Below are 16,491 nucleotides of genomic sequence, written 5' to 3'. Positions count from 1 at the left end.
TTCCTTCTCTTTCTTTCTGCCTAGACCCTTTGTGAGCGCATACAATGTGGAGTTTGTTTCCTCTGCATCACAAAAGACAATTTTTTATCATAATGCTGCAGATAGAGAGCTGTGTAGTGCCCCAAGAAAATGGTTTACGCTTGTGTTTGTTCCATTGATTAGTATGTGTGGTTTATCTTCTCTCTCTTGTTTCCACTTTTTTTTGCGCATTGTTTGTTTCTGTGTTTGTCTGCATTACTACAGTCTGTTTTCTTTTTGGCATTGGGTCAGATGTTTCTGAATACTGTATGGACTGTTAATTAATCCATAGAGAGGGGGTTGATTTATGCACTACAGCATTTGGAATCACCAACAAACCCATCAGTTTGCACCTATCTTTATTTGAATATTATAATGATATTGTTGAAATTGATTTTCAGGATACTTCCATTATATGAAGTCAAATATCCTGCACATATCCGGCATGCGTCACTTTTACCCCTCCTCCAAAAATTTGCTATCCCTTTTTCCAGTTTGTGCCACTTACCATCATTGTGACAAATCATCAATATCACAGAACTGATATGCAGCGGCTTAAAGATGTCGAATGAGGTTAATGGCATCTTTAAATGCTCCTTTCTTTCACCCGTCTGTCCAAAATGGAGCAGGGTATTTGCAGACTGCCACCCAATGTGTTAGGATTAATTATCACCCTCCACAACCCCAACTCACCCTGCAAGTTAAAGATTCAGAGAGGAAATGGCCCCTTTCATGCAAATGAAATTGAATATGTCAGTCAGTATAATTGTGAAAACCGAGCCGTCGTGGACTGGTGTCTGCGCCGAATAGAGGTTCCAACTGAAAGTCGGTTTATTAATGTTCTTCTCTCCACTCTTTGATTCATGCTCTTTAATGGCTTGGCAGATCAAACTTTAGTCTATGGCAGAGTCCTGATGACTTGAAAAGTTTTGGCCATTATGAATGAAACCCAGACTCTGATCTCTTGAGAACTATTTAAATGCAATGTTTGGCTGTGAGTTAAGCCAATATCAAACAAACTTGTAATGAATGCAGATTTGCAAGATGCTCTAAACCCAAGAATCATTTTGAGTTCAGCATGATGATTGGGGGACTGCCAATTGGTATGAAGGCCAATTATTCCAAAACCCCCATAGTTTGAAAAATATCCATTTTTCAAATTATTGATAAAGCCCATTAGTCATAAAACCCATTAGTCCAATGGCCCATTATCCCAAAAACCAAATCCCACTTTCTCCGAAGGCCTATTGCTCCTAACAAACTCTCAAGTTTGAGTTAAGTGACTGCTGGCATACAACTTTTCAGACCCCATTAGCATATTGCTAAATTTAACAGCTAACATGTAAATCATAAGGTAAATTATAACATAAATCATAAAGTATGAGTTTATATGACGCCTAATGTGTAATATTACTGTTTGACATTCAAAAACATCGCCAGTCAGCATGACCACACACTTTTTATGTGATTACATTAAATCAGAGTGTGGAACATGACACAGAATTCATGAGTGAATTGTGAAAAGTCTGTTTGAGGAGTTAATTTACATTTAAATGACTGATGAGGCAAACAAAATCTTCAGCTGTTTCCTACTGTGTCCTACTGTAGATTTAACAGAGCCAAACTTGCCAATAAACATTTACTCCTTCCAACAGATCAGTTTTGATTTCTTATGACACATAAACAGAGTAGCTCATTTGACAAACATTTAATATCATTTGGTATTAGTTTCAGTTCCAAGTAAAGTGAATAAATACATTTCCCAGATAATGCTGACCTTCATTAAGGATACAGTTTACATATATTTATAACTGCTGATATATTAAATAAGAGTTCTACTGAGTGAAACATGACACCACATTTAGCAGAAGATTACAGTAATATTAGGTATTAAACATTAACAGTGTCTGATAAGAGTGTGACTAAAAGTGTTTTTTCTTACTTTTCTTTGTTATTTCAAAGAAAGTACCACAACCATGAGTCACAAAGCTGTTAGTTTTGAGAGAAAAACACTTGTCTGGGTGAGAGAAAGATCATGTTTTAGATTAAAATGATCACTTGTACATCAGGGGAGAGTGTGTATTTTCAGAGCGATGGGCTTTTGTTTTCAGGATAACCCCATCGGACTGTAGGGTGAGGGTTAGCTAACCAATTACAACCGGTATGTATGGTACATTTCAGAATTTAGTTTAATGTTTCATAATTTTTGTTCCTTCATTTATTTTCCCTAATTTCCCATCAGATTTGGTTGGTTTGGTTTTAGGGTCAGGGTTAGGGTTAATCTAAAAGAAACAATGACACAATGTTTTGGGCATTTTGATTTTAGGTCAAGGCCTATCAGTTTGTTTGCTAACAGCCATTTCCCTATTCCTGTTAGGTATGGTATTGTTGGCTTTACTAGATATTTCACACTTACCCTTTGTCAGTCATTCATTTTCTTTACCACCTCTCTTGAGGGTTGTAGGGGAGTTGGAGCCAATCTCAGCTGAAATTGGTCGAAAGGTGGCGTACACCATGGACAGGTCACCAGTCAATCAAATGGCTAACATATATAGAAACAGACAACCATTCTCACACACACACTCACACCTTCAGGCAATTCAGAAACACCATTTTTCTCTGTGGGGGGAAGCTGTAGTACCAACTCCACACAGAAGGGCCCCAGCTGGCAAGTGAGTTCGAGCCTAGAAACCCTTTTGTTGTGAGGCGGCCGTGCTGACCATTACACCACACTGTGCCGCTCTTAGCCTTTTGCCTTTTGATGATATTTCCCAAACATACACTCCGACTGAAATGTTAACAATTCTAGTAAACTGCTGCATCTCAAGAGGTTAATCAGATAGACCTGTGCAATGCTTTTGAACACTGACATTTTTGTGGAAACACTTAGCCGAAACTTTGGGGGAAAAGGACTGGGTACAAAGTGACTGATAAAGTGTGGTGATACATTAATCTGGCGGCTCCATTTAAAAGCTCGTTTGAAGACCTCAGTATTTATAAAAAGGACTGCAGACAGGAAAAGCAATAATAATACATTTAATATTAAGGTTCTATTTTTTTGGAGCGCCAACATTGTGAAAGGCTTCCAATTTCAATTTATGTCTATCCATTAAAAAATATGTACCTCCAGTTATGAAACAGTCTGCCCCCTCTGCCTTGTAGTCATGGCTGTTCTCAAGAACAGTGAAGGCTTAAGTCAGCCACCAATTATTAACATGAAAAGCAGAGCAGGGGGGATGCTTCTCTTTTCCAGTAGCAGCAATGTGAACAAGGTTACATAATGACCTGCAGGGAGAGAAGGGAGAGGCCCACGTCACCAACCTTTTAACTTGTGACAGGCTTTACACTTCTCATTTGTTTTCTGGCGACAGCTTAGCACTGGATTAACAGGTGCCTAGCCGCAGTACTAATTCATGTGCCTAGCTGCAGTATTAATTCATGTAGATTATGGTTACCTCTCAAAGGAGATGTGAATATGCAGCAGAGGTAAGCAGAGCTTTTACTGGATGGAGGTTCACACAATTTCGATTCATTTGATATGATTAAAGGCAAAACAAAGTCCGCAGTCTATGCTCAATGTTATTCCATTTTAATTAAATTATGTTATATCAAAACTAACACAATTACAGGCACCTCCTTTGTGCCATAATGGTTTCTGTGTATTTGCCAAAATGATGGACTGAAAGGGTTCTATGGTGAAAGGTTTCTTTGTGGTGCATGAGTTTGCACAATGTTTGTTCATAGACCGTATCTTTCTTGTTGCTGTCAAGGTGCTAGTCGTGGCATTGTTTGAGAAAACTGAGGTTTCAATCAGCCTCTGTCTACCTGAAGCCATACGAGTCCACCAAAATGGATGTTTGCCAGCGGCAGACCTAAAATGGGGGTATGATGGTGATATCAGCAGCCATGTCTGAAAACACCATTACCTCCATGTCACGCCTCAATCACTCCCCATTGTGCGATGACTCTCCCCCACCCTCTTCCCCTCACCTCCAGTGCTGATCTCCTGTACATGTCGTAGCAGTCTATCACAGCCGGCGTAGGGAGACGCACCGAGCCGTAATGGATGGCCCTGGAGCGAAAACAGCCCCAATAGCATATGAATTACCCATCAGCACCCTCTTGGCTGGGTGCCAATGTGCACCACACCTCAGCCAAGTCAATGAGATAAGGTGCAAATGCAGATATAATGGCACTTTTTGCCGCATACAAATTACACAGTGTCAATTCTGCAGCCCACCTGTCAGATCTGTCAGCTGGTGAATGAGAGAGAAACCCTGAGATGTGTGTATGTATGTGTGGGTCCGGTCATGAGGCAAACAGGTGATTTCCCAGACTCATTTGCCCAGTGGAAGCCCAGCTGCTTGCCTGTTTATCTTTTCGCCCTTTTGATTGCTGACCACATATCTTATGTCACCTCTCCACAAATCCTGCAGGTTAATTTGTCCCTCACTCTCAATGGTGCTGATGCCACTGCTGCTGGGCAATACAATCTGGGAAGGGAAATCAGTCTGCACACAGGCACGCGAGCAAGCACAATCACACATTCTCACACACACAGATGAGGTGATTCAGATGGTTGGCATTACTGCAGCTGTGTGGCCCCTAATGGCCTGCTGAAGTGATTGATAAAAGGCAAACAGTTGCAGGGGGACAGATGGAGCTACACCTCCCACTGTAGCTGGCACTCAAGCTTCAGAGGGAAAATACTAGGGGGGTCTGACTTAGCGCAATGACATTATTGCTAGTGAAATTATAAGAGCCTTGATCATCATGATAAAGATGCAATTTAAATTTCACAATCAAATTCTCATCAGGGAGAGACGGGTTCCTTTGATTACTAGTCACTGGTATGTTTTCTGATTTTCCCGGCAGTTGTAACAGAAATGTCAGCTCACAGATAGGAACTGATTGTAATGAAGAAAAGAAAAAAAAACAGGAAAAAGCAGAGCCTGATTTTTGGAATTGAAAATAAATAGAACATTGACAAAAACCTAAATTATACTGGGATATATGTATATCTATAATTCTCAGGAATCAAGTTGCAGGAACGGAGTTGTACTGTAGCTCCCTTTACAGTGGTGGTGCTCAGAGCCTGAACAAATGCTATTGTACAGTGTTGCTAAACCACCGCAGTAGATGGGAACATCCATGCCATGTCCACACAATGAAAACACTGTTCCACTCTGCTATTCTCTCACCTCCACTACCCTGCATTTTTAGAATTTTTATCTCCATTGCCTTTACACTTGACTTGCTGTACTGAATTGAGGGACCAATTAGGACTAACAGAACACTCACATGGCCAATCAGAGCATTGCAAGGACCTTATCAGGTGCGTGTCTCATTTGCATGGGGGGTAGCAAGTGTTCCAGTTGGTGATTTTCTAGAGATTGTAATTTTATGTCTGCTACTGAACCGACAGAGAAGCTTCTGCTTTTCTCCAGCAGTTTGGAAAATGTTAGCCTCTGTTATTAGAGAAATTGAATTGGCACATGATTTATGTCCAAGGGAGGAGCATGTTGATGGTGTGATGTGTAACAGCTTGTTAAGATAGATGGCTTTTAGTACTGAATGACGCATAAAAGTCCAGTTTGCTGGCAATCATCTTTTCAACCATAATACATTCATGACAGTGAAGAGTGATCTAAATGTAAGACTTATTTTTCTTTTAAAAACAGTTCCCTCTATTTGCAGCATTACAAATGAGCTACTCACTACTTCACGACTACTTCATAGAAAAACCAGCTAATAAAAAATGTATACAAAGCAAAGGGATTGTAAGCACTGCTGTGAACAATAGAATGCTTATGGGAGCAGTTCCTGTACCTGTTTCAGTGTTTGTTTTTGTGACACTATCACAAAATGATCATAATAACAATTTTTACTGTCACAGAAGGAACAAACACTTTTTTTTTTTCAATGGAATTTTGCTGCCGTGACAACTACAACTTTTTCCTCTGTGTAAATATCTGATATCAAGTTTGAAATTCCTGCCACATTTCAGAACAGTGTCAAATGTTGTGTACATAATCTTTTTTTTCACATTCTTTTTTGTTTTTGCTTTTTTTTTTAACCCCCAACAAGAAATACAGTCTACTGTATTTATCACTGTAAATATATTTCCTGTAGAGATTCTGGTTACTTGGAAATACAGTACTTCCAGGGTCATGACAATGTTTGGTAAACTCTGCTTTCAAGACCTCTGTTCTGATCTCAGCCACAAATCATCCATTCCCACTTTCACTATTAAGTCAGTGCAATCTCTTGTCTTGACCTCTAAAGACAATCCTCTTAACAGCCACATGCTGAAATCTGCAACTTTGTTACTTTCTGGTGTGTGGGGCTTGATAAGAGAGATTAATTGCCCTGTCTGCAACGCTTAGCATGCTCACTAACTATTTTTGTTATCTTTTATTCTGTTTCTGTCTCTCTCCAGCACCACCAAAGTTTTTAAGAACCCCCAATGACCAAACAGGCGTACAAGGAGGTGTGGCATCCTTCATCTGCCAAGCTACAGGAGATCCACGGCCGAAGATTGTGTGGAACAAGAAGGGGAAGAAAGTCAGCAACCAGAGATTTGAGGTATTAGGTCTATTGTTCTGATGTAAAATGCTCGACAAAAATGGGAATGCTTAAGCACTGCTTTTGGCTCTGCTCTCACATAATCCATCGCACCAAGCCCCGCTCGCTCGCTTTTCAAACCGACTTGCCACCACGCATTAGCAGGCTCTAATAATCATGCTAGCCAGGCTTTTAAACATGCATGCGTTTTAATGAGGAAGTATACAAAAGATCTGGGGACAGATTTGTAATTAAATAAGACAAGAAAAGAGCAATTGGATAGAAAGAAAAAAAAAACAACGTGTGGTGTGACCCAGATACCTTCATTAGCATCACGCCACATTTACCAGTTTTATGCAAAGCGAAAGAGGAAGAGGCTCTTTTACTTCGAAATATCCTTTTGCTTTGTGGCATCTTTATCTAAATGCATGTCCTACCCCTCCTTATTTTGGCTGAAGCTTTGATTTCTGGTCAGCTTTAATCTGCACTTGGGCTCAATACCCATGAGAAATAACACATCATCGCAGAACACTGATAAGATTTCTATTAATTTCTGTGTCAGTCCTGGGGACTATCATAGTGTCATTTTTTTTCTTCCCTGCCCTAGATGCCATATTTGCTTGCTACTGCAAAGCAGCAATGGCTTAATGGAGCTTGGAGACCTATTCCCGCCTCTTCTTTTGCGTCTCATACCCACAGAAATCTAATCTTATCAGAGTTCATCGCGTTTACATTGCTTGTTGTGCTGAATGCTAACACACTAGTTTTCATTCCCTCATTGCCTCACAGGAATTGCTGGCTGCTGCCATTCCATGCCCATTCAATCATGCACTGCCTCATCTTCTAAGAAAAACCCATTTCCTTTTAGAAGTCTTGCAACTTCCTTTCTAATTCGCTCTCTGGCTTTGAGTGAGAAAGGAGGCTGTTTTTTTTTCTTGCCATCACCTGCTGTCAGCTTGAATGCCAACACCGCTATAGCTTGGCCAATGAAATGTTGATGTGTAACACATGCTCAGATATACTGTGAATGTTAAAAATGTTTGTAGGCCTCTGTGTGCGCGTATGTGTGTGTGTGTGTGTGTGTGAGAGAGAGAGTGTGTGTGTGCGTGCGTGTGTTTGTGAGAATCAGAGGTGTCAGGCCTATCTATATTGAAATCTACCTCTATGCTTAAAAGAGATTGAGTTATGACACAGGGCTTTCTAAAAATCAGTGAGTATACAACATGTAGCATGCAAAAAATAGCTGAATAAGCTACAATAAACACCTGTTTGTGAGCATTTTATGTGTCGTCCGTCCAATACAGTCGTTCCTGTCTTTTGTACCACTATATCACCTCATGGTACAACTGTCCGCAACCGTTTATCAAGCCACCTTTAACTGTTTGTGCTTGTTTCTGTCCCATTGACACAATCCAGTGTGATGCATTTTTCAAGGGATCAAATGTTAGCTTTAAGAGTGGGATACATTTGATTGAAATTTTTACTCTACTGCAGATCCGAACCAAAAATTGACAGATCCCTCCCTCTCCCCATTCTTAAAGTTAGTCAGCCGCACTTGTCAAATTATGCACAAAGAGAAGCTATACATCTAATGGGCTTGCTAGCATACCTACAAAGAACAAGCTAAAAAAACAACAACTAAAAAAACACACAAATATGCTAATATCCACATGATATCTATATGCATTCTAGCACTTTACAGATCCTTAAGTTACTTTTTGTACATGCTCAGTAACAACAATATTCACAATTGAACACAAAAACACTAGGACCCAATGTAAGGTAGGCAGCAGCTTTTGTTTCTGTCATAGGAAGCACATTGTGTCAGTCACCATCAGTGTTGTTAGCCAAATGTCTTTGACAGTGTTGTTTCTTTTTAATTTGCTCTGTGGAAGGTCCCTCACCCATTGTGAACAAAAAAATCTCCTTTAACATATCTTGTTTCTCGCACCTGCAGGTGATAGAGTTCGACGACGGCTCTGGTTCAGTGCTAAGAATTCAGCCATTACGCACGCCCCGAGATGAAGCCATATATGAATGCGTCGCCTCCAACAGTGTTGGAGAGACGAGCGCTACCACCAGACTCACTGTTTTACGTGGTAGGTCCCTCCCCCAAAAAAAAAAAAAAAAAAACACACACACACTACTAACATGCCCTTTTTATCCCAGCTAACTCAGGTAAGCTTGCATTTCTTTGTTTTATGTCTGTCCTGTCCCCTCTTTTCTTTGTTTCCCCACTCTCGCACAGCACAGTCACACCCAATTAGAGACTCTGGTTACACTCACGTTGTGTATTCTAACTTGATAAGATTTAGTCCATTAGCCATTTAGCCAAGTAAGTTTCCGTTTCTAAGTGACTTAAGTCATTTGCATACAGATTCCTGACACAATAATTAAGATGCCAGTTAAATTATGCAAATAGCCATCCATTCCTACCCTGCGGTGGTTTAATGGAAAAGCTCAGCAATAATTTTCAAATCAGTCATTTTTCATCTCTACACTTCAGCTTTAATATCCATTTGACCAAGTAGAAAATAAAACAGTGTATTCTTTTGCGGTTACCTATATTGTTTTTGGTAGCATCCTAGTAGCATTGGCCAGTAGCTGTAAATACCCAGCACTGCTCTACATAAACATGTGTAACAAGCCAGGAAGGAAAGGTCAGACACTGTTTACTTCCAGTCAGCAGTGAGAATAAAAGTCAGACGACAAATATCAAGTTGGTTGACAGAGCCTCTTTTATAATAAGCACTGAGCAAAATTTTATCTTGATTACACACAACATTCTATTCAAAGCCAAATATGTGGTAGCCCTGAGCTCAAAAGGCTGCGTAATATCTCTCTAAAACATGACTTGTTTGGCAGTGAATGGGGAAAATGGCTTTAGAAAAAAAAAAGCCATGGGCTGCCTGAATGAGGTGTGCTCCATTATGTACCACAATTACACAACATGGTAAATGAGTTCCTATTGAGAGGGGTGCTTCCATCCTATAGAAAAAAAAGCTGGCTCTGTGAGTCTCTGAAGCCACCCCCCCCCCCTCTCTGCTTCTTATCTCACCAATGAGCCAACAAAAGGCCCTTTGCACTGTCTCCAGAGGCCGATTGAAAGAGAAAGGTGGCACGTTCACATGCAGCTCTCTCCTGTTTACTCTGGAGCACAAAGTGAGTGTGTGTCTATGTGTGTATGTATGTGTGTGTGTGTGTGTGTGTGTGTGTGTGTGTGTGTGTGTGTGTGTGTGTGCACCCACATGCAATATTGTGCACATTTCCTTTTCCCTTTCACTCAGTCTCTATCTTTGTGTCTTTTTGCCTACACACACACACATACACACACACACACACACACACACACACCAATAGATAAGTGAGGAATGGGTTGAAGCTGCTCTTCCCGGCTCCACGGCCTAGCATTAGCATGTTTATTACCATTTCCATTTTGCTCCTCTGCTCACTCTCCTTTCCCATCAATGTATTGAAGGTGAGTAGAGGCCTATCACCTCTCCCCCTAGCACACCCCCCCATAAAAAAATAAAATAAAAAAAGAAAATCAGTTTTGCTTTCTGCAGATGTGCATAAACACTAAATATTGGAATTATGAATAATTTAAATTATAATCTGCAATATTCATATTTGAATATACATGTTATTGTCACACTTGCTAAACTCAGTTAAAAACAAAAGTATTTCTAATTTAATTTCTATCTAATGTCTGTAAGGCCTTGCCAAGAAAATGTTCTCTCACATACTGGTAGTGAAGTCTTTTGAAAATAAAATTGTTAATGAAAATACTATCATGATGCTTAACACATACAAATATATTATGTAATACTCGAAATAACTATAGCTAGCCATTTAACTTCAGATTATAAACAGTTTTAATGCCCAATATGAGCCGACACGAGGTTACATCAAATAAATATGCTTTATGTATTATTTAGTAGACCGTTGGTTTGCTACTCTTCATACCACATTCCATAAAGTTATTCTTTTTTTTTTTTTTTTTAAGTACAAAAATATTTCTCTCCCCTTTAGCCCTGTTATTGGAGAAATACTCAACAACACATTCTATTTGTGACACCGGATTTGAGAGATAAATAAATCAGCAAACAAAGATGAGTGGGACTACATCAGGCCTAATACATATAAAGTGACTATTCGTTTAGTTCATTTGGGCACCAATGGTCTGTGGAAATGACTGCAAAGCATCTGTTGTGGAAAGCTTCGCCACAGGGGGTGACGCCTAATTCCATGAAGGAAAAGCACATTGTTGTCATTGCCATGCTATGAAGAGAGGGGATGCGACGTGAAAAATCCAAAGTACTGGGGGATATTAGTATTCGGATGGGCCTCCAACTTGATGGGAAGCGCCATTAGTAATGAACTTCCAGGCTTAGAGAAGCGATTTGCATGAAAGGCGAACCCTGAAATGTAATGATGTTCCAAGTCAAATCTGCCAGGCCACGGCATGAGGTACGAGTTTCCTTATTGCGCTTTTTTTTTTTTTTTTTGCGCCCTCTGTTTTGATTAACTATGAGATTACCCGACTCATATGCGACTTGTGTCTTTGAATTAAGTTCGTCTTGATTTGCCTCATAATTGAAACCGGCAGGAAGGGATTGAGGAATGAAGAAGCAGCACATTTTGGGTGTCATGTCTGGAATATGATTTCAGTTAAGTGTTATTTGATCTCATTTATGGGGAAGTCTCCATAAGATATGTTCTTATGGACAGCCTCTAACACAGAATATCTGGTTCAATTGGGAAATCTTTCATATTCTTTTAACAACGAGTAAACAAAAAATCCTAAAATAGGTCTAAACACATCACAGGGTCTAGACTCTGCTTGCAGTACTTCTTGCAGAATGATGTGTACATTTGAGTGCTGCAGTTCATGATTCAGGCATGATTAAGGATTTATATTGCATCCTCATACTCCCATTATGCTGTCAACAGCCATTTCCTGTGCCCCATACACAAGCGTGCAAACTTATGCAGCTGTGCTCGACTTGACAGTGGGAGCGGAAAATGGGAAGCCGCTCTCCTGTGACGGAAAAACAGAATGCATCATTTCCATTTGTATGGAATGGTGCAATGGTACGGTCAAAGCCATGTAGCTGAGACGGATCTTTCCACATACAATGAAAGGGGGCTGCTACATGATCAGTGATTATTCATAGACAATGTATGCACAGACTCTTTTGTCACTGTTACTAGAAAAAAAAATGCTTTCCAGACTCAATAAAAGACACCAAAGGCAGTGTCATTTATATTCAAAGCCAAGTTTCACATCAACTACTGAGAGTTAGTGGATATCAATAATTTGTCTGCCAACATAAACTGTTTGCTTTTAGAACAAAGATACATCGAAAAAATATGAGTTCTAACTGATGTATGAGGCTTATTTCCTATCTTTATTCAAGAGCCCGGTCTTTCAATTTGAGAGCATGATTTATAGATTGCAATGAGATTCTGTAATTCATTCCTTCAAACTCTTCCTTTACACTTAAATGGTTCCTGCTAACACTTAAATTGGCTCTGCTTCTGCTCAGATTGTATATGTTTGCACAGATTTCCCTCTTTTCCTCGCACTCAGGCTGCTTCTGTACGCTCATCAAACGTCTGCTCTCAGATTTCTGCTCTTAGATTTTTTTTTTTGTCCAACAACCCCCGACAAAATCCCCCAACCAAGAGAATGCCAAGTGTCGTATTGACCTGCCTTCCTTGTGGGGATGTTCGCTTTACTTCTCAGAGAGTCTTAGAGCGGTCACTCTTTATTCAGGTTCATCCACTCCAGTCCTCTAGGGTTTTATTAAATGTACTTCCCTTGCTGTCTTGTACAAATTTTGGAATAAAAGGAGTAATAGCATCATTAAAAAAAAAAAAACTTGGCCAATGATCAATTAGACTCCTGCTCCTTAGTCATGAATGTGATGTTTTACATTCAGCAACTATTACCGTTACAGTAAAAGACAAAAGTATGAACACTGGTATATACATTAACTGTCCTTTTATTCCAAAATTATAAAATAAAGCAAGGGAAGTACTCTTAATAAAGCTCTAGGGGCCAGCAATGGATGAACTCAGTTGAAAAGTAACTGCTCCAAGAAGTAAAGCAAACGTGCCCACGAGGAGCATTTCACTGCTCAACACGACACCTGGCATTCTATTGGATGGGGGATTTTGACAGGGTTGTTGCACAAAAAAATCCCAGAGTTGAGCAGAAACCTTACAACAGACGTTTTACGAGCACACAGAAGCAGCTTGAGTGCGAGGGAGAAAGGCTGAAGCCGGAGCGGGAAATCTGTGCACGGAACAGTACATCTGAGTGCAAGCGTTCAGTTTGAGCAGAAGCAGAGCAAATCTGCACGCAAGCAGGGGTTATATGAGTGCAAGTGTAGGATTTGAGGTGAAAGAATTACAAAATATGAATAATAAATCAACAAAATCATGTTTTCATATTGAAGGACCACGCTATTGAATAAAGATAGGAAAACAGCCCCGTACTGATGATGATAAATAAACATGTACATTAATGGCCATAACCACCATTCAGCATCTGTGTGTACATGCACCATTTTCCTCGATAAATAGTCCCATCCTTCTAACAAGTACAGTACAGCGCTAGAGATGAACAAAAGCTGGTCTGCATGCACAAATTGCTTCGGAAGATAAACGCTGTGTCAGCTGTCTCGGACTGTTGGAGCAAGGGATGCAGTGGGGATGAAGCACGTGGCCATTGTAAAATTACTGTGCTTGTGATCAGTGGCTTGCAAAAAGGCCAACACGTAGGGGGCCAGAAGCTACCATACAATTCTCTGGTATACTGGCGGGAGCTCAATAGATGGAAAGACCTGAGCCACCGCATGGAACACTCAATTTTGTAATAAAAAATACATTTTTCGCAACCAAAAAATAGTGCTGTGGAAACATGCTGACTCACTGTGGGAGCTTAACTCTTTTTTTCAAATATAAAATGAAAGTATTCTAAATTTCTTGAAGCAGCATCTTGGTATATATTTGTCTACTATAAACCACAATTGACACTGATTTATCATCTAACAGTTTGTTGGACTATTAAACTTATTCTCCTCTGTCAGCACTACCAGTAGTCTACTCATGTTTCCATAGCTACTAGCGTTATAGCAGCTTAAATGAATATATGTGAATGAATAGTCATTAAGTGCTATTTGCAAGTTTTGCTCCGAAACAGACAAACGCTTCATCTCTCTCAGCGTGCCGGGACAAATAGTGACTGAGTGCGACCAACCTCACATACTATCAATTATCTTCACATTTATTAGATGTTTCATAAAATATCCGCAGGCAGAGTTATTGCTTGGGATTTGGCCAATACTAACTTGACGCTCCACTCCTCAATCTCCAACTTTATTCTCTCATACGTCACAAAAATGGAGCACATGATGACACGTTATTCATTAATGTAATTAAAAAGATGGAGCTGACTGTCCTCACAGGAATCGATCTCCTCATAGGAAAAAAAAAAAAAAGAAATCACCCCCCCTCCCCCCCACACCCACCCACTTATATCTTACTGCGTGGCTAATCGTGGGAGCCAATCAGTATCTGTATAGTATGCAGGATGATTTAAGACAAAACTGCTGCCAACAAGATGGATGGTAGACTTAACAGTCTGCATGGTGTGTGAGAAAACATCTGCTGGAGCCACAAAGGCACTTGGACTGCACTCTGAATATGATAGATAACTCTGCGCATGTTGTGGCTCTGTATTTGTTTTAATAGAAGTAAACACCGTCTCCTAAATTAATAATTATTGATTCAGACAAATGAGGTATGTGGGGTTTTTTTTCCCCTTCACTAGCCATAGATGTCAGTGCTCTCTGCAGTGAGTCCGTAGTGCTGGTAGCATAACTAGGTGCTGAGTGATTTTAAAATGCAAATTGTTTTTTTTCATGTCTTATTGCAATGCACTCAAAAAAAAATCAACCAAATAGGGCAAAGAAAGGTTAGACACTTCATGTGGCATTATGTTTGCAATTCAAATATTTAATATTCCATTACATTTGCTCATGCACTGTATATATCCATCCAGCAACTACATTATATTAAAAATATAGCTATTTCTTATTGATTGCCTCATGCTGTTTTAGAGGCAATAATGTGAGAATGTAAACAAGACTAAGAGTCTGCAGCCAAGCTAACGGCTTTGTGAGGCTGTAGCTATAGGAGTATTGCTTTGAGCTAAATGCTAATATCGGTGTGTGAATATTTCTTAGACACATGGTGCAACCAGGGCTGATAGGAATGATTGGTTTTGCAGGTGTTGGCTCAAAAAACCAACAACTCTAAATGATTTATGATTAGCACTTTTCTATTTAAAAAAAAAAATGTTTTAATCTTTTAGCTATACCTCAATATTCATGCACATTACATGATACTGTACGCCATGTGCTGTGCTGTATGTATAAAATGTGCGGCAGAAGCCAAAGTGGATCCGATTTTATTATGTGATATTAAACTGACTGGAGGAGATGCAGCAGGAGGCAAGGTCACAAAACGAGGGGAATGTGTGCAAGTCTGAGCCAGGTAGTCAAGGGGTGCTAATGTTGCTAGCTTTGATCTTAACTGCACTCAAAAGTCATTTTCTCCTAGATTAATTGGGTACTCTGGGGTCATCCTAAATGCATCTAATGAACTTGAGAAACTTTTGGAGACGTTATAGGGTGTTAATTACAACCAAACAACTTTGGAAAAAGATAAGCGATGTGGCAAAATTAGATTTTTGGGTGTAATTTTGTTGTCAATAGCCAACATTCCACCATTGTGTGAAGCAAATATGAGTGCAGTGACTAATTAGATGTTTGAAGGCTGCATGTATGAAAAGGGTGACAGAAACTATAAACTCTATATTCTCAGTTTCACTAGTTTTAAACCAAGCTGTCAAATCTCTAAACATGTGGCCTCAATATAGTAATTTCCATTATAAAAAATAATGCTGCCCACTGCCTGCTGTGACACCCATCTTTCCCCACAGTCACTCTTGGGGAGAATGCCTGTCTGCTAAAAATTGAAAAGCCTGATATAACCCCGTTTTCCATTAGGGCTCTTTGAGAGCCAAGAGGTCCTTTCTCTGCAGCATGTTAGCAAGCATGAATAATCTCTATACTCCCCTCTCCTGTAACAAGCTCTTAGCCATACAAATTATTGAAATGGCTGGTGCTAGGTTTTCTCTTTCTCAGGAGGTAGTGAACTCATATGAAGTTGGTTTCCTCAGACATTTATGCGGCACGTCGCCCAGAGTACTCTGTCTGAGTCTGATGATACCATGTTCAAATGAAAGAGTCCCAGGCTGTGACCCATAAAGATATCCGGCACTGTCATGCACAACATGCTAAAAGTGATTAAAAGTTCAGAGGATTCTGTGAAAGCATTCTGACAGCTGTCGGGATGCTCTATTGCTAGTAAAGTAATACACATATGAACACCCCATACACTTAAAAAAAAAAAACTTTTTAAAACACCCCTAGTCTGTAAATACACACATAATATGCCACGTGAGAATCCATGCCAAGATGTTAGGAACGCCTGTTTGATCAACCTCACCCCGCCTGTTTCTGAATGTATAGTACATGAATGTTAATGAAGCAGCTCAGTGTCTTACAGTTTTGCCTTCTGTCTTTTTTCCTGCCTGGTTGAAAGACTCACCTGGTGGCTGATACTCTCTTGAGCCCCTGCTGGCATCAGCTTCTGCTCTTGGCCCCTTATCAGCTGCCCCTGCACAGACAAAACAAAAGAAAAAAAAAAAAGAATCAAACTAAATAATTCAGTTTTATTCAGTGATATTCATTCAGGATGACAGGTTGATGCACCATGACACACAAGCATATATACTTTATCAAACTTTTGAAACATCATACATCATATAGTCAT

The 16,491-nt window shown here is 39.8% G+C and overlaps 1 protein-coding gene across 2 annotated transcripts in view; it reads left to right on the top strand.

The window, feature by feature from the left end:
- Positions 1-16,491, top strand: part of LOC128384288 (receptor-type tyrosine-protein phosphatase delta) — a 135,278-nt gene that overhangs the window by 55,468 nt on the left and 63,319 nt on the right. For both annotated transcript variants that reach the window (XM_053343839.1, XM_053343838.1), the window contains exons 3-4: positions 6,458-6,603; positions 8,540-8,681. In XM_053343839.1, coding sequence (XP_053199814.1) covers positions 6,458-6,603; positions 8,540-8,681 — 288 coding nt within the window. The remainder of the gene's footprint in view (positions 1-6,457; positions 6,604-8,539; positions 8,682-16,491) is intronic.

The sequence above is a fragment of the Scomber japonicus genome, chromosome 22 (assembly GCF_027409825.1).
Source record: "Scomber japonicus isolate fScoJap1 chromosome 22, fScoJap1.pri, whole genome shotgun sequence".
Classification (NCBI taxonomy): Eukaryota; Metazoa; Chordata; class Actinopteri; order Scombriformes; family Scombridae; genus Scomber; species Scomber japonicus.
The sequence above is the reverse complement of the archived record's forward strand: the minus strand, read 5'-3'. Positions and strand labels throughout refer to the sequence as shown.